The sequence below is a fragment of the Struthio camelus genome, chromosome 3 (assembly GCF_040807025.1).
Source record: "Struthio camelus isolate bStrCam1 chromosome 3, bStrCam1.hap1, whole genome shotgun sequence".
Classification (NCBI taxonomy): domain Eukaryota; kingdom Metazoa; phylum Chordata; class Aves; order Struthioniformes; family Struthionidae; genus Struthio; species Struthio camelus.
In genome coordinates, this window is record NC_090944.1 from 59672196 (window position 1) to 59696556 (window position 24361).

Below are 24361 nucleotides of genomic sequence, written 5' to 3' on the forward strand. Positions count from 1 at the left end.
AAACTCTGGTCCAGACAGATGGGCGAAAAGTGTTGATTGTTCACAAGCTCCTTTTTCAAGGCCAATGAACACAAGCAAAGTAGTTTGCTTTGTTTTGGTTTTCTTCAAGAAAAGAAATAATTTTTAGTGAAGGTCTTCTGGAGGAGTATTCATCCCAAAAGAGATGTGCGCTACAAAATTTTGAGCAAGGTGACGTAGGTTGGAGACTGAAATTGAAATTAGCAAGCGAGGGCCATTGAGAAGCGCGGCTGCCATTCAGTCAGCCCATGCCAGCTGGAGACTGATAAACTGCAGCTATTTTCATGGCTTCTTTTCTGTAGTATTACATCTTACTCCTTTCACTGCTACATGGCTACCAGAAAACTTTGTATGGTGAGGTTACAACATTAAATATGGTAGTAAAGTATAAAATAAAGTATTATTCTCCTAAGTGAGCTTTACCAGCATTTATGAGTCTACAGATAGTGTTTGTTTTTCTCTCATCATTTCCCAGTGTGTCAATTGTTAAAATAAACGACTGCTTTTGATTTGTAGATGTAACTTTACGGTTTAGGAGCCTGTATCTAAAATAACGAATTAACCACTACAAAACGCTGAAATGAAAACAGACCAGTGTGTAACTTGGACTCGGCAGTCACCAGCTGCACCTCGTCTTGCTAATCTTTAGGCTTTCTTTTTTTTTTTTTTTTTGAGCTGAGGCTTTTAAGAGTTAAGTTACACAACTCTCTTTTTATTTTTAAAGTGAGTGGATTCCTTGTTGCGTTGTTGAGAATGATAAATTGATACCACATGTTGCTTGCAGACAAAAAGGACTCTGTATTCCAGTGGAAGCACTTGCAGCTGGTGTCTGCGTTAATGGACGGGCTCCACAAGGTAAACATGGTTTGGAAGAGTCGCACACAGACACAGGCGCGCCGGGGTGGGGGAACTCGCTCCTTTTTTCAAGGCGAAAGGATTTGCTGGTTTTGCCTGGCCACGGCCGAGTGTTGAAGTAACTCGCAGTCCTAAAGCCCTTTCTGGGAAGCTCGTTTAGTTGTTCATACCCAATCGGGTGTATAGCACTTTGGAAATGTTTGTTAGTGCATCCGTTTGGCATCTTACCAAAATATCACGAGTGACATGTAATTAGGACATACTGAGTTTTTTTTTTTTTCCTTTTTTTCACGAGCAAATTGTGGCTGCTTCAAGAAGCAGTGACTGAACAAAATTTTGTGCAGTGGATAAACATTTACCTCTTTGAAGTTCAAAATGTGGCTCTGGGTTTTAGGAAAGTAGTGTCACCCATCTGATATGTTGCCCATCTAACTAAGACGGGGCACTCAGCTGCTGATTTCCTGCTAGTGAATGGCTCTGCGTGCTGGCCGGCCACCTCCTCCCCTGCAGCCTGCTGTCCTTTGCTCGTACAGGTCTGTATGAAAAGCTAAAGGTTGCGAGAGGTGTTGCCAAAAGAAGTGCCTAGTGAAGGGAGCTCATCCCTTGCCCTTGGAGGTGTCTTTGCGAAGCCTTTGGGCAGTAACCTTAGGGAAGCTTGCAGTCAGGTAAAGCAATGTTGTTTTCCTGTACCACTCTACCGTCCTCCCCTCTAATCACATCTGCCCTGTCTTTTGTGTTCCTCTTGTGGTGGGTCTTTCTTATCTTTAGTGCCATTTTTTTTTCCTGCAGGACCACTTAAAAACTTTGTCGAGAGACTGGGACCCGGCTGGGCTAGGCACAATGCTGTACTGTGTCCTCTTGATCTTATCTGCAGGAACCTCGGTCTTCTGTCTGTGAGCAAAGTACATAGCATACTTCAAGTCTGGTATAAATAGTAACACTAATAAAGGGAGGAGCTCATCATATTTCTTTTCTGCTCTGCTCTTGTGCAGTCCTTATGTCGAACCCACCAGTGGTATCTGAGCTCTTTCCAAGGTGTCTGCCGTCTGGCCGGCATCTGTCCCGTGTACATATGTTCTCCAGGGCAGATCGACGAGAGTTCCTTTAAAGATCTTTTAAGGTTTCTCGTCGTATTTTGGCATGGAAAAATGTGTTACGTTTCCATCGTAATGGCCTCATCCCTCTCCCGAATTAAGTCAAAGGCAAAATTCCTCTTGATTTGAATGGTGGTGGGTTTGAATCATAAACTGTATTTTCTGGGGCTTCCCCTCCTCCTTTGTGGTTTGTCACGTGGTCATATATCACTTAGGCACGTGCTCGTGAGCAAACATTGCCCCAGAATCTTTCCTTGTATTTTAAGCAGACGTGAACTTTCATAGACAGTTTAGAAACCAGGTGCAAAACAGGCTTATTTCCACCAAGATCGCAGCCTGGCAGCTCAGCGCTCCGCCTTGACTGTGAGCTGTCAACCCCAGTGCCTTCTGTAGCAACACTCACATGTGAAGGGATAACAGGATCCAGCCCTAATTTGATTTGGCAGAGCTTCCAACATGAGGAGGAACCAAGAAACTCAGATGCTGTTGCTGAAGAGTTTAGTGAGGGAGGTTACGTGAAAGAAGTGGATTTTAAGGCAGTGTTTGAACAGAGGGTGGAGATGGGGTACACAGAAATAAATTGCTCCATAATTATACCTAAGAAAACAATCTTCCTACAAAAGAAAAATAAAGAAAAAAACGAGCTGGAGCATAAATGGCATATTGCGTAATGTAAAGGCAAACAAACTGCTTGGATTTTTTCATAACTACCAATTTTCAATGCAAAAGTATTATTACATTCTTTTATTACTTGTGTATTACCAACACTGAGTGAAAAGATACTATAATAGAAAATTATACATGTGCACACACATATCCACACATGTAAGAGCCCTCATCCCTGAAAGGTGCTTCAATCCCATAATTTTACTAATAGACTGTTTTGGATTTTTTGTGGTTTTAGACCAGATAGTTTCATGCTATGCTTACTGCCAGCAGAAATAAGCCATTTTATGAGAATACCATGGGTTGAAAACTGTTAGCTGATGGCACTCTGCTGTTCGTTTTCATGTTTGAAGCTACATAGCGTGTTGTGTAGGCCACCTTTGGTATTTCTTTTCTGGGTTTTCTAAGATTGTTTTCAGTGAAAAGAGTCAGTGTTCTGTTTGTTCTTTATATCTAGCATTGTTAGCTCTTGTTCAGCGTGGTTTGTAGGACTCTTGTAGCCCGGTTTGGCATGGCGTTTTAGCTCTGTTGATCCTGTCACTGCATCTTTGTGAAGAGAGATCCCCATGCAAATATTCTTGCGTGCAGTTGTCCATTGCGGTCCGAGAGGATGAATGTGAGAACTACCTGCACTGATGCAGTGCAAGCTGGAATCTCAGCAAAGGTTGTTTTTCAAGAAGTCAACAGTGCCCAGCCAGCTGGAAGAAACCTGAGGAAGTAAGCAGTGGCATCTAGTTAGTAGAGGCTAGAAACAGAGTTTTGCCAGACTCAAAATACAGTTAAAAATATCATCAGTTAAAAAATAAAAAGCTCTTTGCCTCCTAGACTGAGGAACTATTATGCTGCAACTCAATTCAACATATTTTAATGGCATTATAGCGCCTTACAAATAGACAACTTTATAGCTGAAATACGGACCCAAACTTATCTTGAGTATGTCTGTAAAGTCTGGTCGGCTCTGCTGTGCAAATTGCTTAAAACGTAACAGTTGCTGTTTTGAACCGTAGTCAATAGAATTTCTCTTTTCATTAAGTGATAATCACAAATGTGTCTGCTATCTGCGTGCGAGAGGAATTTTAGGCATGTTTTTCATTTCAGAATCCGATAAAAACCACAACACTTAGAGGGGAAAAGGCATTTTATACTGAAAAGAATTATTTTATAAAAGCTGGGCTGTATTTCTTTATACATCCAGTGTGTCTTCAGTTCACGTATATCAAACGTCCCTTTATCCTAACGATGGAAATGTCAAGATGCTTGTGAATGATTTGTTGATTGATATATTCTTTGTTCATTTAAATCTGGAAATCCTTCAGTGCCTTGATTATGCTATGATCCCTTTGAAGCTGTATTTTTAAGACATGCTGATAGAACACATGTATTTTTATCCTTTTTATAGATATAGCTGATGTTTGCCCATTAAAAAAAATTCATGCAACTGTTTAAACTTGTTCATCTTTAACATGCAGGAATAGTGCAACTGTTTTGTCAAGAGAATATGGCTCCAAAAATCTTTGACTTGCATATGGGGGAAAGAAAAAAGAAAAAAAGGTTGGAAGCATTCTCAGTAGCAAGCACCACTTATTGGTCCTTTTTTGAGCTGTATGTTAAGCCGAAGATCAGTAGGATGAGTAGAGTTAGGTTTTTGATCTCAGTTATTCCGGCATAAACCTGAAGACCTTTCACTAGAGCTACTGTGGGTTGGTTTCCTCTGCCTTCCTTCTTGTTCTGGGGTAATTTTGATTGGTTTGTGCTGCTGTGGTTTTCGGCGCGTGGATGTTCCTGACTAGCGTGAGCAGGTAACGTGCAAGAGTGGACTGTGCAGCAGCCCCTCTTGAAAGCGCTGTATTTTATAGCCTCTGCTAGAGTGTGGGGTCTACGACCACGTACAACTTTATACAACTCTGTATCTGGCAGTGTGCAGGGACAGAGGTGTTGCTGTGCACTGTGTCATGTCATGTTTTAAAGACTGTGAGGATACTGTATCGGGGGGGCAGCTGGCCAGCTGCTGTGGTTCAAGCGTAATTCTGGCGTCTCTGATCAGGAGAGAAAGTAGAGCTTCCTCGGGTGCTGTGTGCCTCTCGGAGAGGGCGACAGCAGGTGTAGCTTTCTCAAGAGCTGTTATAATAACTACACAAACGCACATGCCAGCGAAGAATAAAAAAGATGTTTGCAGAGGCTGCAGTGGGGATGGCCACCCTTGCAGTCAGTTTTTGGCAGTGTTTTTGCAGTTCCTGTTTGAAGGAGCACGTGGCAAGATTGGCAACAGTATAGAGCTTTGTCTTGAGTTGAAAGTAAAGGAGAAACGCAGCTCCCTCGAGTCTATTGCTGTTGAATGATTTGAGGGCATGGGTAGAGGTCTCGGGTTCTACCCTCATCCCAGCAGAGGAACGGTTAGGAAAGAGGAGTTGGACATCTTGCATCCTCATGCTGATACTGCTAGCTTGTCTAGCTCCTTGCTACCAGGGACGGAGCTGTGTCGCACTCCTTTTGCTTGGATGCAAATTTTGGGGTATGAAGATGGGCACCAAGAGAGCACAGCTAGTGCAAGTGCAGGGCCTGCTTTGCAGCAGCCTGCAGGCAGTCTGCAGTCACGTGCCAGCCCTCCTGTGTCCCCCACCCAAGGAACCCCTGGTGATATCCACACGGCCCAATGTTTTTATTCATGTTGGTGTTTTCATGTAATGTTGATTGTGTGACTGAGATTTGGGCAGCGAAAGAAGTAGTGCTGGTCTTGACCTTTTTGTTTTATTCCTTTCCTGCAGAATTCAATCCGGCACAACTTGTCACTTCACAGCCGATTCATCAGGGTGCAGAACGAAGGCACTGGGAAAAGCTCTTGGTGGATGATCAATCCAGATGGTGGAAAAGGTGGGAAGGCACCGCGAAGACGTGCTGTGTCAATGGACAATAGCAACAAGTACACGAAGAGCAGAGGGCGGGCAGCTAAGAAAAAGGCAGCTCTGCAAACTGCCCAAGAGGCAAGTGAGGACAGCCCTTCTCAGCTCTCCAAGTGGCCCGGGAGTCCAACTTCTCGCAGCAGCGATGAGCTGGATGCATGGACAGATTTCCGCTCCCGTACAAATTCAAACGCCAGTACGATAAGTGGCCGCTTGTCACCAATTTTGGCAAGCACCGAACTAGATGACGTTCAAGATGATGACGCTCCACTTTCTCCCATGCTGTACAGTAGTCCATCGAGCTTGTCCCCATCAGTAAACAAACCATGTACTGTGGAGTTACCTAGGTTGACTGATATGGCTGGGACAATGAATTTGAATGACGGACTGGCAGACAACCTCATGGATGATCTCTTGGACAACATAACACTCCCTTCCTCCCAGCAGTCACCCACAGGAGGGATAATGCAGAGAAGCTCCAGTTTTCCATATGGTTCCAAAGGTTCAGGGCTGGGTTCTCCGTCAAGTAGTTTCAATAACGCCGTATTCGGGCCGTCGTCCCTGAACTCCCTTCGCCAGTCGCCCATGCAAACCATTCAAGAGAACAAGCAGGCCACCTTCTCTTCCATTTCTCATTATAACAACCAGACGCTGCAGGATCTGCTCGCCTCTGATGCACTTAGTCACAGCGATGTCATGATGACACAGTCTGACCCGCTCATGTCGCAAGCCAGCACAGCTGTGTCCGCCCAGAATTCCCGCAGGAATATCATGCTCCGCAATGACCCCATGATGTCGTTTGCTGCGCAGTCCAACCAGGGCGGTCTGGTCAATCAGAGCCTGCCCCATCACCAGCACCAGTCTCACAATTCCTCTCTTAGTGGCAGCCGTGCCTTGTCGAATTCCATCAGTAACATAGGCTTAAATGACTCAAACAGCTTGGGATCCACCAAACATCAGCAGTCACCTGTCAATCAGTCTATGCAAACACTTTCTGACCCACTCTCAGGCTCCTCTTTGTATTCCTCTAGCGTGAACCTCCCGGTCATGGGACATGAGAAATTCCCAAGTGACTTGGACCTGGATATTTTCAATGGGAGCTTGGAGTGTGACATGGAGTCCATTATCCGCAGTGAACTCATGGATGCAGATGGGTTGGATTTTAACTTTGATTCCCTCATCTCAGCCCAGAACGTTGTCAGTCTGAATGTGGGGAACTTCACTGGTGCTAAACAGGCTTCATCACAGAGTTGGGTACCAGGCTGAAGGATCTTTGAGAACAGGGGAAATGGGCAAACAGGTCAGTGCCCTGTAGATGTGGTAAAATACTTGGTTCCTTAGTTTTTTTGGAGTTTGCACCAAACACTTAATAGTGCACACTAATAATATCAATTTGGCTTGTGACGGCTTGCTATGTTTTGGTATGCAGCAGGCACAACCAAGACAAATTTGGAGGTGTGAAGGGAAACGAGGCTAAGCTATAAAAGTTACTCAGCTGCAACACTGTCAGCACGCATCTGATGCTATGCGTCCTGCTTAATTTAGGCATAAGAAATGTTAATGCCAAATCAAGCAAACCAAGGTGGAATGTTTGTGGGTTTCAGGAATCGCAGAGCTCCAACGTTTCTTCTTTGAAGTCGCAACAGATGGATTCTTCTCAGCAGCCAAGGCCTCATGTAGTCAAGCTGTGTTATACTGGGATAGGGCAAGAGACTTTGCAGTCGGTGGGGCAATATTACTGCAAAGGAAGGGAGAGAAGTGTCTTTGCAAGATCCACACGCACACACTGAAGATCTGGGATGTGGGACAGATCAGGACTGAATTAGAGTTGTACTTCTTGCGGTGGTGCAGTAACCCTAGTGAAATTGTTGATTTTTATTTTTAAATTTATTTCTCAGGGCAATAAAAAATAGCAGCCAGAGGAATTATATTTTGAAATAGCAAAGGTAGGATCCTAGACTCAGGAACATCTTGATTTTAATGCTTTAAATATATAAAATTGGTTGGGCACCCCAAGACCTGGGTAGGTGTCATTTTCTTTTGGATTCCACCAAGAGTTGGATTGGGTTGTGACATAGGTCCTGTTTGAATGTTAGCCTCAAATGGCAGTTGATTCAGATTAACTTTTTCAGGTTACTATGGAGGTTTTTCTCAGAGCTTCTTTTCCGTAACTCTGGGAACATTTGAACCTGTAAGCATTGTTTCTGTCATCCTTTGTGATTCTGCAGGCTTCTGCCCATAGCTCTGCCTACTGGCACGTACATATTCACTGACTCACGGAGCAGGTTCCACACAAAGTGCCCTTTCTCCTTTGTTTATTTATTAGCATAAAGGAGTAGATTTCAAAATATTATAGGATAAAAGGTTAGCCATAAATTATTGAAAGTATTCTATTAACTTCAGAATAGTATGTAGAGTATCCCAACAGTGAGGTTGAAAGAGGCATTCATGCAGTCTGCAGCTTACTTCCAACTTTCATTTTTTCTGGGGAAAGGATGGAAAGAAGGAGTCAGTGTCTTTTGACTTTAGGGTGCATAATTTGCTCGTGAATGGCCCTTTCATCTTTAATTGAGTTTTCATTCTGTTTCACAGTTTGATGTTTGAGGGGAAGCTTTGCGGTAGGTAAACAGCAGTGGTGAACCTCCTGAATGTCTTCCTGTGTGTCTAGAGGACCATGGATCAGACATATGCTGATCTGCTGTATTTAAGGGAAAACAAGACTGAACAAGAGTGCTTCATTTAGTCAGTGTGCAAAGCTTTCTTGCTATTGGACCAATTAGTTTGCACAGTACTTTGGCTTTTCTAAGGGAGAGGAGTTCCTCTGCTTCTTTTGCATTTTAGCTCTAACTGCAGGAGTGTTGCAGTGCAAGGCCACGAGGTGGTCTGCAGAGGAGCTGTGCTGTAGAGGGTGCAGCTTGGACAGTCCTAGCAATGTCCCGCTGACCGTGTGTGTGGTAGCACCTTGGAAAGGTGAGGGTGTCAAGTGAATGGCTACAGACGTTCACAGGTTTCTGGTTTCTTTCAGTTCCAGGCCTTCATTAATTTAAGAAAGGGAAGGAAAAATAGAGGGAAAAAAAAAGTGATTTGAGAGCCAGGAAGCAAAAATTTGCAGAAGGCCATGCTTGTTGATCTGTTCTCTCTTCCTCCAGGTGCACGAGCAGTTTGGATGTAGAAACCCTATCTTTTTGCATGAGTTTTTTTTTTTTTTTTAAACTGTGAAACATCCAGCAGTACAATTTGCCAAAAGCAGCTTAAAAAATAGATATTATTGGCAATCTTGCTTGACGCGTTCCTAATAGGAAAAGAGCACAGCCTCCTCTTTCAGCATCATCATTTCCTGTGTATAGGTAAAAGGTGCGTGGAGGGAGATTTGCCCAGGCAGTGTGAAGGGAGAACACCGTGTGGGTTCCTCCCAAAACGCTCTCAGCTGCCTCTTAACCCCGGGCCGTTGCATTCACAACAAGTGTAGCTGCCTTCACCTTTTTCTGCCCTCAGAGGAAAGGAACTGACACATCTGTGTGAAGGATTCGCATATCGGAGGACAGATTTATTAAGCAGAGAGTCCTCCGTGGCGGATTACTGTCCAGTCATCTGTGGAAGCCTCTTTCTCTCTCTCTGACAAATGGACCGGCTGCTCCTGGGTGCCTCTGGTATCAGGTGCAAGCGGAGATGATTTCTGCTGAGCTTGTTCATAATGCACGGTTCCTTGTCTGTTAATTAATGCTGTCTGAGAGTTTGCTTCCATGTGAGTGTCTCTTACTTTGACAGGGTCTCGCATGAAATAGGATGTAATCACTCTGAATCTTTTCCGCAGTTATTTCTTCGCTTTGCTGTTGCAATAGGGACCCCTGAATTAAAATCTTCTCTGAGCAGTTTTGATGAGCTCAGTGAAGAATCTTTGCATAAGGAATCGCATCCAGCAGAACAGTCCTGCCCTTGCCGACGTTAAATCCGTTTCAGAAAGGCGGCTGGCAAACTAAAGCAGTTAAAATAGGTTATTGGCATACCTAGCCATAGGGAATGCTGTGTTTTCTATGAAGAAATAGGAAAGAAATTTGGGTGAGTTTGAAAAGAAAAGTTAGTTAGAAAAGAAAGGAGCAAATAAACAGTTATTTAGCTTGTACATACCCCAGGTATAGATGGGTATTTACTTAGGAAAAAAATCAATTACACTTTCTTTACAGGGGAGGTAAAACATGTGCGAAAGACTCCAGCGTTACTAGTTTAGTGCCGGTGCACGTTTATTGGAGGGAGCGTTCCCCGGTTGCACTGCCCTGGCTTGGCACCCGTGAGGTTTGCCATGCGCAGCCTTTCAGAGGGCCCCAGTTGAGGCATGGAACCGGATTTGTTTTGTCTTGTTTTGTTTTTTCCGCTACGAGAAGGAAAGGAGAAAATCAATATGCTTTTTTTCTTACTTTATTTTCTGAGCCATAATCTTCCCTTCTCAGGCTGGTTGAGGCCTCTGTCCCTCTCTCTCTCTCTCTCTCTGCTTCCCAAGAGTACTGAATATACCCTCCACCCACTGCAGTAATCATCAGGCCGTTTTTTCAGCCCATTTATCAATAAATAAAGATGTCAGTATTTCCTAGCCTTTCTCTAGAATACCTTTTATTTTTAAATTAATGTGTCCTCCCTTAGTCTGGTATTCCCACCACTCTCCTCTTTACTCTGTGGTCCTTCTCAGGCTGTGAATCCTAAGGGACTTGGCATTCGCCAAAGAATAGCCCTAAACAAACTGACAGGGGAGACTATTTGGGAGATTTATGGCTGCCTGGAATGTCATGAGCTGGTGATCAACCACCGGTTAGACAAACATTTCCCCTGGCATCAAAGCCAGCGTAAGAAGTTGTTTTTGCCTCAATTGTTTCAGTGATCCAGTTCATAACAGAGCTCCCCAGACGGCTCCGATGGCAGAGTTTGGGAAAGGGGGTGGCAGAGTTGCAAGTAGGGCAGGAACGTCTTTGCTGCCTTTGCTGTTGGAAAACCTCCTCATATAACTGCATCTTTTGAGAGAGATTTTAACGTGCCATTTAGCTGGATCCCTCCGGGCTCTGTAGCAGAGTTGTACTAAAGTCAAGTTGACTTGCTTGAAAATTGAAAGTAAAATACTTCACAGATCAGTTAGTCATTCATTTTATTCTAGCATCATTGAAGTCCGAAGTCATCTTCCTGCAGCAGGAGGGTGCACAAACTACTAGTAGTAGCAGAGTATCATTTCACGCAATATGATAGCTAACCTCTCCGATAAAGAAAAATCCTGTGAAACGTAGTGAAATGCCTGTTTATATTTCAGTCGTCCATACCTGTTGGCACTACTTGCTGATTTGTTAATTAACTGTTTCTGGGTGAAATTCATGCCAAAGACTAACATATAGATCTGTGGATCACTTAGTATTCACTAAAACACCCTCTTAAAGTTCCAGTAGATCATAAAAAGATCTCAATTTGGATAGAGTTTGTCCCCTTTGAATCGGAGAGCTCTGGCTAGACAATGTTCCATGAGGACAATGGTTTTTCTGTTTTTCATTTTTTCCAGAAAGCTTATTTTCTGCTCATTGAAGGTGAAATGCAGAAACCAGAACGTGAGAACCTGTTGCCTAAGGATCCTGATTGCCTCAGGACCAAGCGGCCTTCCCTTCTCTGTTGGTTTCAAAAATGAGGTTTTTAGGAGTAGGGCTAGCAGGTTTCATATGTGGAGCCAAGGTGGGGCTACATGTAAAAATCTCAAGGAAATTCAGGGGAACAAAATGCTTCTGCTTCAATTCAAATAGGTTAGTGGTTAAGGTGGTGGCGCACTTTTAACATTGAAGTGTTGTTTCGGCCAGCCCAAGCTTTGAAAGGTGGTTTTGTGACCAGCTGCACATCAAACTCGCCAAGTTTAGTCTTCGAATGAAAATAACAGAGTGGAAAACTCCGTGTTTCGCTGGGAACAGGGATTCCAGTAACTCCAAGGAGAGGAGAGCCCAGGGCCAGCTCCTCGCTTGCTGGGCGCACACCAGCAGTGTGCTAGCTGCGCAGGAGCTAGCGCCTGGAGGAGCTGCCGGGCTTGATCTGAGCATGTCGCCTCCGGGGAGGAAGAGATCCGGGGAGGATCCTGGGCAACCAGGCAGATCGTCCTTGCCAGGGCTGCCCCCCATCGGCATTGCGTTTGCGGCATTTCCCTGCAAAAAAGAGCCCCGGGCGCAAGCGGTAAACGTGGCTGGAGCGCCTTCTGCACTGTCACGAGCAGTCTGCGATTTGGCTCCAGACGCTCACAAGAGCCATTGCAGCCACTCAAAAATATGACGAAGCAGATTCAGCTAGAGTACTTGCTCACACTTTGCTCTGTGAGTCAGGGCTGCTCACTGAAGCCCTGCTCAGAGTGAGTAAAAGCAGCAGGAGCTGACATATAAACACCATGAATTGCTCACTGCTTCAGGAAGTCACTTTTCTTTTTTTAACTGGGGTTACGTTTTTGTATTTTATAAACTTAGCCAAAAGATCTCTGAACAACCAGGATTCCCTCCACAGCCTTGTGTTGCGAGCAGACAGCAGCTAAAGCCAGGATAACATTCTCATCCTGTGGTTTGGGTGTTTTTCTGTTTTCATGTTATATATTTTTTAGTACATTATGTATTGTCATGTGATTCAACAGCAATAATTAGGCAGAAACTTGCTGTCCCTGCAGATGCCAAGATTACAGGATGACATACTCTCACCAGATGACAGCATAAACTGGTATTTTTAGAAAAGCCTGCATCAATTGGTCTCCCCAATGCTTTCCTCTCTGTATCAACAGCATGCAGATTTTATTACAGAACGAGTCCTTGTACATCGTCTTTTTCATGTGAATGAGCTGTAGTGATTGTTAGGAGCTGCAGATTAGCTCTTGTTCCGAGATGTGCTGTGATGGTTACAGGTTGATTTCTTTTTTTCTTTCCTTCCTTGGAGCTACTCTTTTAAATAGCCCCCTGAAAACATATCTTTGTAGAGAAGTGCATAATCAGAGATTCTGTTTAGAAACGTAACGTCATGCAGCTGAGTAAAGGTCGAGATATTTTTTCATAGGAAGTCAGTGCTCAGCTGAAGTGATGAACTGGCAGTCTGAGAGGTTTAAGTCTTATGCTTATGACAGTCTGAGAGCGCAAGTACAGCAAAGGCATAGACATGCACTATTCCATATTTGAGTAGTATTGTAAATACAGCCCAGTAAAAAAATGGGCTTTTTCTCCTCGCCAGGAGAAGGAAGATGAAGGAAGGACGTTCTTCCAACGCCCTCCCTCAGCTCCTGGTACAGTTAGTGGAGAGTGAGGGCATCTCCACCAGAAAGCTTCTGTCAAGGTTGCCCCCGATCGAGCTGGTCTCACCATTGACTACACAGAGTATGTGGCTCCATTAAATAAGGTACCTGCAGTTGAGTGGTGGGACCACAAGGCTATTTCATCAGCTTTTCCACTCGTTGCCATGCAGGGTGGCTGTTGTTGTAGTCTTGTGGCACAGACATCTATCTGTTGAGTGGGAAATGGATGGGGAAGCTCAGTTCACAGAGGCCACTGTGTTGCCACGGTCGTCTGAGACTGGTCCAGGAAAAACAACGCTTTTCCCGCGTGATTCCATGGAGAGTGGCGAGAATAAGCACATTTTCAGCTTAGCTGCCTGTCTTGCCCATTAGTTTTCCCTGGTACTGCCTACTTTGCAAACGGCTTCTCCTGACTTTCAGAGGTAATGTGTTTAATAGAAATGTAGAGAAAATTTGGTTCTGAGGGAGGACCTTGACTCTCGTGCCTCTCTCTGCCACATATAAGTACTGATACAGGGGATCTTGCCTTACAGCAGCGTGGTGGAGCTCCTTTTCAGAGATCTAAGTATTATTGGCCTGTCATTTTCAATGAACTGCAGAGGAGAATGAGAAGACTGCACAGCAGGAAGGATCTTTATAAAAAGCGGCTTGCTACCCGACAGAGGAAAAATAAACTCTGCGAGGGTATTTAGAATAAATAAGAGTAGGTAGCATGTTTCCATCACGCTATAAACCCACAATTCAGAATGTTTACTTCTGTTGCCAGTCATGTAGATACCTTTTCCTGTCCAGTTAGTTAGGAAAGCAGCATTTGGCCTTCAGATTGAAAAGTGCAAGCAAAGTGTTTCTCTCTTCTTGCACAGGTGGGGTAGTTACCGTCTGTTTCTCATCTGCAGAGGTGGTAGAACAGTCTTCCTCCCAGTGCCTCCGAGTGCATGAAGAAAGGGCCGTTACTGCAGCCGATGTACTCTGCCCCTCACAGGACATATATTTTTGCGAGCAGTGTGGGCTTTCTTCTCCCATGTAGCAAGCCCGTGCACTGGTGCAGCAGTGTCCTGCCTGAAAGCTGCTGTGCTGAACACCCAGGCTGACCTCCTTCAATCAATGGCGGTACTATCTTTGATTTCAAAACTGCCAGGAACTCGCCTAGAACTGGCATGATTTCCACCTCCCTCCTCAGGCCGCTGAAGGAAGGGCTGAAGATAAAATTTGCCATAAAATTGTCAAGTAAGAAGCTTGGAGAGTGTAGAGAGGTGATGCCCTGCATCTGAATTTTTCACAGTTGGCCAGGGCAGAGAAATAAAGTTAGCCAGATGTGGCGATTCTCAGACAAAGACAGATTGCATATTAATAATGCTTGTGCTGGAAAGCCAGCATAACTGCATATTGACATATCTGTAGGTGTAAAAACAAGTGTCGCAGCATATGGTCTTTTTGTATGGGCAACAACACAGTGACATATGTAGTGTAGTCTGTATGAGCCTGCTCCTCTTGCAAGCAAGTGCAGAATTTCCTGTGGATTCAGGTGTTCAGTATCGGGTCCAGATACATAGGGGAAACCTTGAGCTACTTTTCCCTTCAACTGTGTGAGCATAGGTTACCACTTTCTTTCTGGGTGTCTCCTTTTTATCTGCACACTGGGCAGGAGGCACCTTACCTGCTTCGGAGCGGTAAAGTGAACTGCCCAGAGAGGTTGTAAAATCTCCCTTGCTGGAATATTCAGGACTTGGCTTGAGAGAGCCCTGGATAACCTGATCTAAGGCCCTGCTTTCAACAAATGGTTGGATCAGGTGATCTCCAGAAGTCCCTTCCAACCTAGACTTTTCTGTCATTCTGTGAGTGAGGTTTAGTTTGTTAAAAGCTTCATAAAGGGTTGTAGAAGTTCAACATACTATTTTTTACCTGATTCAAACTATTCGCGTGCATAAAAGAGATGGTAATTTATTAAAGATTTAATTACATATGATATATATTCTACACAAAAGCAGAAAGAATAAAAGAAAAGAAAAATTTCTTCTCCCTCCTCCGGTTTGCCTTATACAGACAAAATATACAGTTCATGGAAAGATGAAAGCAGATTTAGATGAGTAAGTGCTGAGATCCATAGAACTAAAGTCACTTTATGCCAATAAATTAATGCTAGTCTCCCAAGCAGGCAATCTGGTTTAAAGCTTCACTCTTAAATCACAGAGGTTTATTCTGTGTAGGGGGGGGCGGGTACAAAAAGTAAAGCCATGGTTTATCATGAGTTCTACACTTTTTGTGATGCTGCAAGTTTTTCGTTCTGCAAGAACAAGCATTAGTGTTGTTACAGTCGTGACAAACAGCACTGTCTCCCACAACGAGGGAGGAGGTAGAAGACTGATATATCAGAATAACATGCATGTTAATAGTCATGGCATCTCATGACAGTTCTGGGCAAGCGTTTTATCCCAGAGAGAGCAGATAGAGAGAGAGAGAACAAAAAACTCATGCGGCAACTCTGTCGTCAGAGAAGGGTTGGCCACAAAAGTTATCTTCCTTATTCGTTTCTAAACACTTTGTACTCTTCAGGACTGAGCTGTGAAAATGCCAGGTGGAATATTAACTTCAACAAGAGAAGAGCGGTCAACATACATAATCAAGTATTGCTTGTTGCGCCTACCCCCGTTTAGAGTAGAAGTAGTACTGCTGGTGGCTGTCACAAAAACAAGGGACAGAGGCACTAGAATAAATGTACGTCTACCACTGAAGGATGAAAGTTTCCTTCAACATGTTTACATCCAAAACCTCTGGACAGTTACTTATAAAAGTAGTTATTGGGATTTCCTGTCATTGGGGAGCAGTACTGAGTGGTACCCAGGGAAAACACTTATTTTATGGAGCTTTGAGTGGTGATATTTTTCAAGATGCAGTCCACTCAACAAGACTTTCAGCCAAATCAGGAGCTCTTTAGTAAGCTGCCAGGTGGAGGAGCTATATATTGATAGCACAGTTTCTAACAATATAATTCTGTAAAGGTGCCCATGACTTTTCTTTCTGCAAACGCTGTATGTGCTGATTTGTTATGGTTACCTTACTGATAAACTCACCACCGATGCACATTATCTGTGCCTTGCTCTCGGGGAGCATCAGTGTGTCACCTTTCTGTTCTGAAGAAATTTCCAGTGCTGCGTAATTAGCACCGGTGGGACTCCAAGGGAGAAAGCAGTACATGGCAGGTGATACTTCAGAGCTTCTCTGATGATGCACGAGCTGACATGGGGCTTGGGAGAGCCCCTTCCAGTTAAGTGGTGCAATGAGGTGAGATAGAGGTAAGGAAATGCTATTGCTGGGAAGGAAATACCAACCAAGGACTCAGTCTCAGAGAAAAGCCAGAGTAGCATTTCTAGCAGGTAAGTAGCAAGCTAGAGGAGGGGAGGGAGTAGAAAAGGAAAGAATAAAGGGGCGTCTCATCTCCCACGTAATCCCTTGCACACTAAAGAATCAGAAAATACAGTGCGTGTGTGCTTGTGTGTTTTTGTGTGCACATGTGCGTGGGTGGCAGGACTCAGGTGTCAGTGTGGTTGCGAAGACTGCGCCGAACTTCAGAAGAAAGTGTAAAATCCTTTATTTTCACTTTCTGATGATATGTAGACTCCAGATTTGGCGCAGGAACTTTTCAAAGGACAACTGAATTTTCCAGGGAGCGGCTTAAGAAGAATAGGCAGAGGATGCTTTTTGGGAAGCTCCCTATCCCAAAGTTCCCCCCAGCCTAAGGAAACAAGAAACTATGCCACATATTAGAGCCAGAGGATTGGGCTCTGTGAGTGTTTACTTCCTTGCCTGATACAGTTTTCATTGCTAGGAAATAGCAGGCTACTAAGTCAAAGTTGATAGTTTTTTGTGGAGAGACAGAAGGCGAGAGCGTGTGTGTCTGTTGTAGACTTTAATGGGGTAATTTAAAGGCATGTAGGTTAAGACTTTGATCTACTTCTTTTCAATTTCTAATCCGTTTGCAAAGTCCATATAAACAGAGCTGTGAACACGGAACGTGTTTTGGTTCTGCTGTGAGCAAACGCCACCTTAGCTGTGCATCAGTCTGTTCAGCCTAAGGCTCTTAAACGTTTGTAACGTCCGAAGGACAGGCGCTCTCAGAAAAAATACCAGGCAGTGCCACTTACACAAATTATGTCCATGATCATCTGTCCTCCAGTTTTCATAGTACAATGTTTTACATACATTTTTAATTTAAATGTTAAACACTACTCTGGCACTTATTCAGGAGTTTCTGTACTCGCTTGCTTTTAGTTAATAGCTCCACTTGAAGTCAGGGAGACTTCTCACACGTGCTGCAGCTAAGCCCACGCTTAGCTTAAATGGCTGCTGAGTGAAGCCTCCCTGCTTTGCCAAGCTGCGGCGCTCAGGACGGAGGCTTTTCCCTGTAGTGAATTTGCGCTTTGGGAAGTCATTGGTTTCCAGCCTCACAGGTGCCAAGGTTTTAATGAAAAGTTGGGGAGTACGGTAGTGAAGAGGGCAAGGACTTATCTGGTCCACATTCAAGTCACAACCCAGGTTATACTGGGAGTTACCAGGCCTGTCTGGATGTCTTGGAGTGACCTTGCTACGGCCAACAGCACGCGCTTACTAAATGGAGTCGTTGCCAGGCAGTCACACTGACGAACGGCTAGTATTAATTTACTCTTTGGAAATGAAGAAATCAATATGTTGATCCAGTCAGAAATCCCTTTATTCATAAAAACAGCCTACCCCCCCAAAAGCCCACATAATTAAGACTAAAGCCAAATTTTGTCTGGGTGAAATGCGCAATCTGTCTGCTCCCTAAGCCATTCTGAATGAAGGGCTCGCCTAATGGTACCGGGAGCAGCTGTCATGCTGTTGCTCTAATAACCATAAGACAAAATGATTAAATTCCCATCAATCATTTAGCATTATCAGAATAGGTCATTTTAATGAAATGTTATCGCAGGATCACTGTCTGGCACCTTAAGAAGGAGAGACCTCAGAATATCCTCTGCAGTAGCGGAGAGTCATCTCACGATGGCCTTTCTAATGCACTGGGTGATTTCTTTTACAGGAACATAGGAATTGTAATACCAGATTGGTCCAGCAGTCCCCCTAAATCCACCCTTTTTTCCGAGGGTGGCCTGATAGCAGGTTCATTAGAGAGTAGAGACATTCCTGTAATCAATTTAAATTGCTTGTTGGTTTCAGCAAGTGTCCCATTTTTCTTGGGCTGGGTAAAATCATGAGTTGTTCATCATGGGGAAAATCTTCAAACTCTTGTAAGTGGTGTTGGGGACAAAGCCCTGATTTCAAAAGCCTCTTCAGGGACAGGTCTGTAAGAGAAGTTACGTGCCAAGCAGTGCAGATGGCTGTCACGTGGGATTTCTGAAGGTGTAGAAGGATTTCATGGGAATGTCTAAAAGTACATACTTTTCAAAACCCAACTAGGTGCCTACCTGTATCTTTAAGCCACTGAGTACCTTTGAAAACCTGGCCCCTTGGCAAGCTGAAATGTTTTCTGTTCTCAATGTTTTACATACTTTGCTGCGTCCCTTTGTAGTCATCCCCCCTGCTACACCCAAGGGTGTCCCTTTCCAGTCTCCCTCTACACAAAATTTTCACAGTTAGCTAAAGAACTGGGCCCAAAGCACATTTTTAATCCCAGTTCGGGCTGTCTGTTGATGGTACGTTGCACTGTGCAGGAAAGTCAAAACTCAAAAAAGTCCAAACAAAATTTGTGGCTCCTTGCTGCTTCTCTTGAGCAGCCTTCTTCAGCTGTCATTCAAGGGCAGTGTTCAGTGTCAAACCTTGACAGAAGATTAGTCTAGCCTTTTGGTGATGTTGAGAAAGGATGATCATGAAAAATGGAGAAAAACTGAAGGATCCTTCCATGCTTCACCTGGAAATATGCCGAACAAATGGGCAATGTGCTGAATTTCTGTACCTGAGACTTGGCCGTTGTTTTTCCTTTAAGAGAGAGTTTTTTGCTTTAATGCTGGTAGCAGCTAAGGTAGTAAAGAAGCACACACAAACCTTGGCAAGAGAGAAGTATTTTCACGAGGGATCAGCGTACAACTTACTCCTTGCTCCAAGATTTGAAGCTTTTGGGTACAAACAAATGAAAATTGCTTGTCAATTTAAACTGCTGTTGGGTTTAGAAGTTCCCTTGGTTGGCTTTTTTGGTTATTTTTTCTTTTTTTTCCCCCCCTGTATGTGCAACAATCTCACTGTCTTTTCTTCTTTTTCTTCTTCCTCTCCAGGCCCTCAAACTGACACAAGACATAGAGAGAGAGCGAACCCTTTGCCAAATCTGCTGTCAGCAAGTGGACAGTGATACTGTTTACAGCTTACGACCTTTGTGAACCCTGCATTATTTTCGTAATGAAGCAGACTGTTAATAAGCCCCTTTCTTGAGTGAAGATCCTCTTTTTTTTTTTTCTTTCTTTTTTTTTTGGAATTGAACTCATTCTAAAGTATGCAAAATCTTCCTTTTCTGGGATGGCCAAACACCTGCTGTGGAGACAATGTTCAGCACCATCCTGTTGAGAACACACTGTGTAGCCTTTACAGTAGTTCTTTGTCAATGAGTATGTGGTGTTTCAATATATTAATGGTTTATGGGATGTTTTAAGTTGGCTTTTTATTTTTTGGAGGTTTTCCCTGTCTGCCCACCCTTTCCTCCCCAGCCTCCAGTTTGATTTCCTTAGATTTTTGACCATTTTTGCTTTCTCTCCCTGGGGAAATCTGAAATACAGCCTACGCGCAAGGAAATCTTATCCTGATTATCATAACCCTGCATTGCTCTGACACGAGGTTTTCTGACTATACAGCAGTCATTATACCAATCAACTGACCGACTTCCAGCGAGAGGTGACTTGTGTGGTCTGTTTGTTGGGTTGTGTTTGTTTGTTTGTTTTTTTACTCTTTTTCTTAAATTTAATGGTACACCCCTGTTTCCCGTAAGCGTCGAACCAGGGCTGATTAGAAAACAAGGGCAACCAACCCGTTTGCCTCTTGGCCCGTGCTCGTGAGGAGTGGCTGAGCGAGGAGGCCGTTGCCCTCATGTTTACGGGCGCGGGACCCGGTTCGCTGCCAGCCGGAGCAGTCTCCCCTCTCACGGTATGTTGGCAGGGCTGCCCTTGCTGCCGCAGCGAGGCACAGTTAGGCTGCCTCAGTCGTCTGGGAAGAAGTCATAAGCTGAGCTGCCCCTCTGTTGCCAGACAAGTTGAACATAACCACCCGTAAAGATCTGTTTAAAAACGGGAGGCTGAAGGAAAGGAAAACGCACCACTTGGCAGAAAAGATAAGCTTGCATCAGCAAGTAGCTTGACAGCGGCAACGTCAGGAGTTCAGGCACAGATCATTGCAGGGTGTGTTACTGCGTCAGTGATTTTTCTTTTTTCTTTTTTTTTTGACATATCCTTGATTATTTTTTTCCTTCTCATTATGCATAATCCATTGTGGAAGAAGCAGGAGAGGGAATGGCAAGGTGACAGTATCGTACAAATGGCTTTTCATATGAGCATAGATTGTAACAGGATAAATGACACTGAAAGACAAGGCAGTTTTATATATTTTGCTTCTAAGATTTTCTTTTGTAAAATGAATAATAATGAATTAATAATAATGAATAAAAGGTATGGTGCTGTATAGATCCTCTCTATAATCTGGAAAATTTGATTACTTTTTATTAGTATCTTTTGGGGGGGGGAGGGATGTGAAAAAAGAGGGGAAAACACCAATGGTACATATGAACTTGGTATGAAGAAGTTCTGAATAGGACAGTGTATACATGATTCTCCAAAGCGATATATGAAGTTTTTTTCTTTGCATAAAGGCATTATGCATATAAATATATAAATATATTTTATTATGTACAGAAATGGCTCATTATGCATGGATGTTAGGAAAACAAACTAGCATTTTAACCCAAAGTTTCAGTGCATGAGTTCCCACTGATACGTGTTACCATGCAATGTGGAGTGACTCCCTTTCGCCACGGCCACCACACGTGCGCACACGCACAGTCACGCACACAGACACAACACAAGCATTTGTGGGCCCTACCTTGCTCCTTACTTGCCAGGTCCCTGAGGTGATATTGGTGAAGTAACAGCTCCTTGTGTGATGGAAGTTTTGTTTTGTGTTGTGACCTCCTCACGCTCCCGCTGCGCCTCTTGGTTGCACCACGCAGTTATGGCTGTGTAAGCTCTGTGCGGTTGTGGTTATCATAGCCCTGTAGCCTACCAACTCTTCCAAGCAGCTAAGGGTTTATCATTCTCCTTTTAAATAAACTTCTCTTTTTGTTTTTACATCAAGGCAGTTTATTGGTCAGTTTGGGGACTAGTTTATTATATGTTTATTGGAGTTAGCTGAGGCTGATTGCCGATCTCCATATCTGGGGAGATATTTCCAGTAGCCAGCTGTCCAGATCACCCAGGCCGTACAGCGGTCACCCGTGGTTGTCAAGTCCCCGGTATGTCTGGAAACATGAATCACGCTGGCGGCCTTTCCCCCGCCGGCTCGCACCCCGCATTTTGGCCAGCCTCGCTCTGCAGTCCCCCCTCCCAGGGACGGGGCGCTGCCCTCGAGCCACCACTGTGGAGCTGGGGACCGCCACCAAGACCTCTCTATAATCCGGCTCCAGCCTAGCCGGATGGCATGACGAAAATCCGTTGTTTAATTTTTGTTCTCGGTACGGAAGCTGTCCTTGTCGCACACCAGGCGGTCAGTTTAAACATAGCCGGGCGATTTCTGCTCTCAGCAGTGCGGCGTAGCTCCATTGAAGCTCATGGAGCTAACTCACGCTGACGTCAATGAAAGGGAAAAATATGGTCCGCTCTGTTCAGAAAATGGAGGAAAAAACCCGACTGATTTGGAGACAACCAGTCAATGGCAGAGAAGTTTTTTGAAAAATATTAAAAGCATTACCAGCTGAAAGGCCTAATCTACCTCCCAGCAATGTCGAGGAAAGCATTTTCATTGGCTTGTCTAGGACAGATTGGGCCCCTTCTTTTGAGGATGTCCCCTGCACTAACTGGAGAGGGATGGGCTTGGACAACCTCTTCAGTTTGCTTTGGTTTCTCTCTTGCTCGTTTTTGTGGCCAAAATTTTCAAACTGAAGCGCCTCGTGCCAGGCACCTAAGGCGGGGACTTCGAAGTGGTCTCACAGGGCTAGCTGCTCTGCTCTCGTTGCTTTTCCGGGGAAGGAGAGGTGCCTGATTGCTGGAGGCCCACTGGAAGATCACTGCCCTACATGGGCATTTAGGTGTCTAAGAATTGCCGTCGTCTTCAGAGGCACTGGATAAATACATCTTCCCGAATTCAAAGGGTCACTTGTTTCCATGTCAAAATATAGATAAAAATGGCTGATTTTGGGAACCTACCTTTTGAAAAACTTTGGCCTTTGAGTCTTTGAACATCTTTATGCATAGAAATTTTCCTTCTGAAGTCATGTAAAACAGATACAGGTCCAGAAGAATTACACAGGTATTGCTTAAACCCTTTGTCTAAAAAAAGTTCTAAAAAAGGTGACATTTATGCAGTTCCTACAGTCACAGGGTTGGGGTTTTATTTAATAATTTTGTAAATTTTTTTCTCTTGATTAGTTAGTTGGCCACTGCCTAATTCCAGAAGTATTTGTGCCACTGCTCCAAAAAGCTACCTTTTAGGTCATGTATTTCTCTAAAGTGATGTCATTGCTTGGCAATCAGTGTCCTGTAATTGTTTTTTAGTACACAATGTACATTAGGAATGCCAACAGATGCAAAGGGGGACCAGATAGATACATTTCGTTACTGTGGGTTGGAAAAAATGGATTGTACATTTGGCTTCACATGTTTAACTTTTTTTATAAAAGTTGCATGATTGAAAAAAATATGTATACAGTATCTGTAAAGCTGTTTTATCTGCTTTTGTTTCAAGCCATGTAAATTGGAAGAATTTTAAATCCACAGCCTTATCACGCATGGCAATCTTTACATACCGAAGAGCTGAACAGTTTATACTTTGCATTTGGGCTATCTTGTACTTTCATTTGAAAGCAGACACTCTCATGTTGCATTCTTAGGGAGGATTTTATAGAAAAAAAAAAAAAGATGCTGCCCTGGATGAATATACTACCTTACTACACAGAGATTGGAAGCAAGTTTGTTTTGGAGCTCTGCCCCTTTCCAAACGAAGTTGAGACGCAGTGCTTACTCCACTTGGTGTTAGTAGATATTGCCTTGTGTATTCCATTTTAAATTGTAATCTAGTTTGTAAAAGAGATGGTGACGCATGTAAATAAAGCATAATGGATCTCTACATTGCAGATTTGCCTTTGCTCTGTTTTATTATATCGTAGGCATCTAGACGCAGGATCTGGAAAATGAACGATTTCAGAGCAACCAAGTGTAACAGGGTGGCTGGGGGAGGTGGAGGCTGGGGAGAGGAGCCTGATCCCGAGACCACTGGAGGCAACGGGAACACTGGCTTATACTGGCCTCGGCGGGCTCCAGACATGGCCATGCTGAAGGGTTCGACTGGAAACCCCCAAGCGGGGGCGTCCTCAGGAGCAGTCCCTGGGCGCTGAATCCACTGTGACCAGCAACGCGCCTTCGAGGTGCTCTGGGCTGAGGAGTGCCAGCTCTGGGAAGGGACACCGGCAGGAGAAGCACGTTTATAAAATAGATGGCAGGGCTATACAAGGTCCCGAGCTGTGCAGGGATGTTTGCAGCAGGCAGTTTGTGACCAAGATCACTTTCATGATAAACAGCATGAATCATAGAGTTAAAGAAAAAACGAAACTGCCCATCCCAGCAGTTCACTTGATTTTTGGGAAGGGGGTGCTGGCCTCTGGGATGGCTGTTGCAGTCTTGCTTTTGCAGGCCTGCTTGCTCTTCCCGGGAGAAAACCAATTCAATTGCAAGTCAGTCAGTAGAAGAATTATATCCCTGTGGGCTTGGTTGGGTTTCAAACTATAGCTGAAAAATGTCTGGAGTACTTGAAACCACCCGTTTGGGATTTGGGATAAGGAAACCAGCAGCCTGACTCAGCAGAAAGTTATATTGATAGCTCTGGCCGAGGCACAGGAGAGCGTGCTAAGAAACATGAGAAATGTGGACAAAAACTGTTCTCCTGCACTGACGGGAAGCCACAGATGTATATGTTTTTGGCGTCATTTTCCAAAAGTAAATGATGTTTTCAAAAAAGAGGAGCTTTTATATGCAGCAGGGAGGGGTTTCCAATGAGTCTAGGACTATGACTGCTGCATTGTCCGTGCAAAACTCACAGGAACGTTGCTCCAAAATCCTGCAGTATAAAAAGCAGCTTAGGGATATCACCTTTGCCTTCTTGTTTAATATAGCTAATGCAAGAGCTGCGTGGACTTTGTCTTAGCTAGACACGGTTTGAAATGTAAGACATACATAGTCAAAAAAATAGCCTTTCACTTGGGTGAAGTGAGTATTAGCATTCCCAGCATGAGAGCACGTGTCCTGCAGCCATTATAGTTTCCCCAAGTTGCTCAAAAATTGATCTACCTTGCTGGGTTTTCTAAAGGATCCACTAACAGTGCTCTGGCC

The 24361-nt window shown here is 44.1% G+C and overlaps 1 protein-coding gene across 1 annotated transcript in view; it reads left to right on the top strand.

Moving 5' to 3' along the window:
- The window catches only part of FOXO3 (forkhead box O3), a 99797-nt gene extending 76688 nt beyond the window's left edge, over positions 1 to 23109 (top strand). The window contains exons 2-3 of the mRNA XM_068937973.1: positions 5399 to 6833; positions 19058 to 23109. Coding sequence (XP_068794074.1) covers positions 5399 to 6799 — 1401 coding nt within the window. The 3' untranslated portion in view covers positions 6800 to 6833; positions 19058 to 23109. The remainder of the gene's footprint in view (positions 1 to 5398; positions 6834 to 19057) is intronic.
- The last annotated feature ends 1252 nt before the right edge of the window (positions 23110 to 24361 follow it).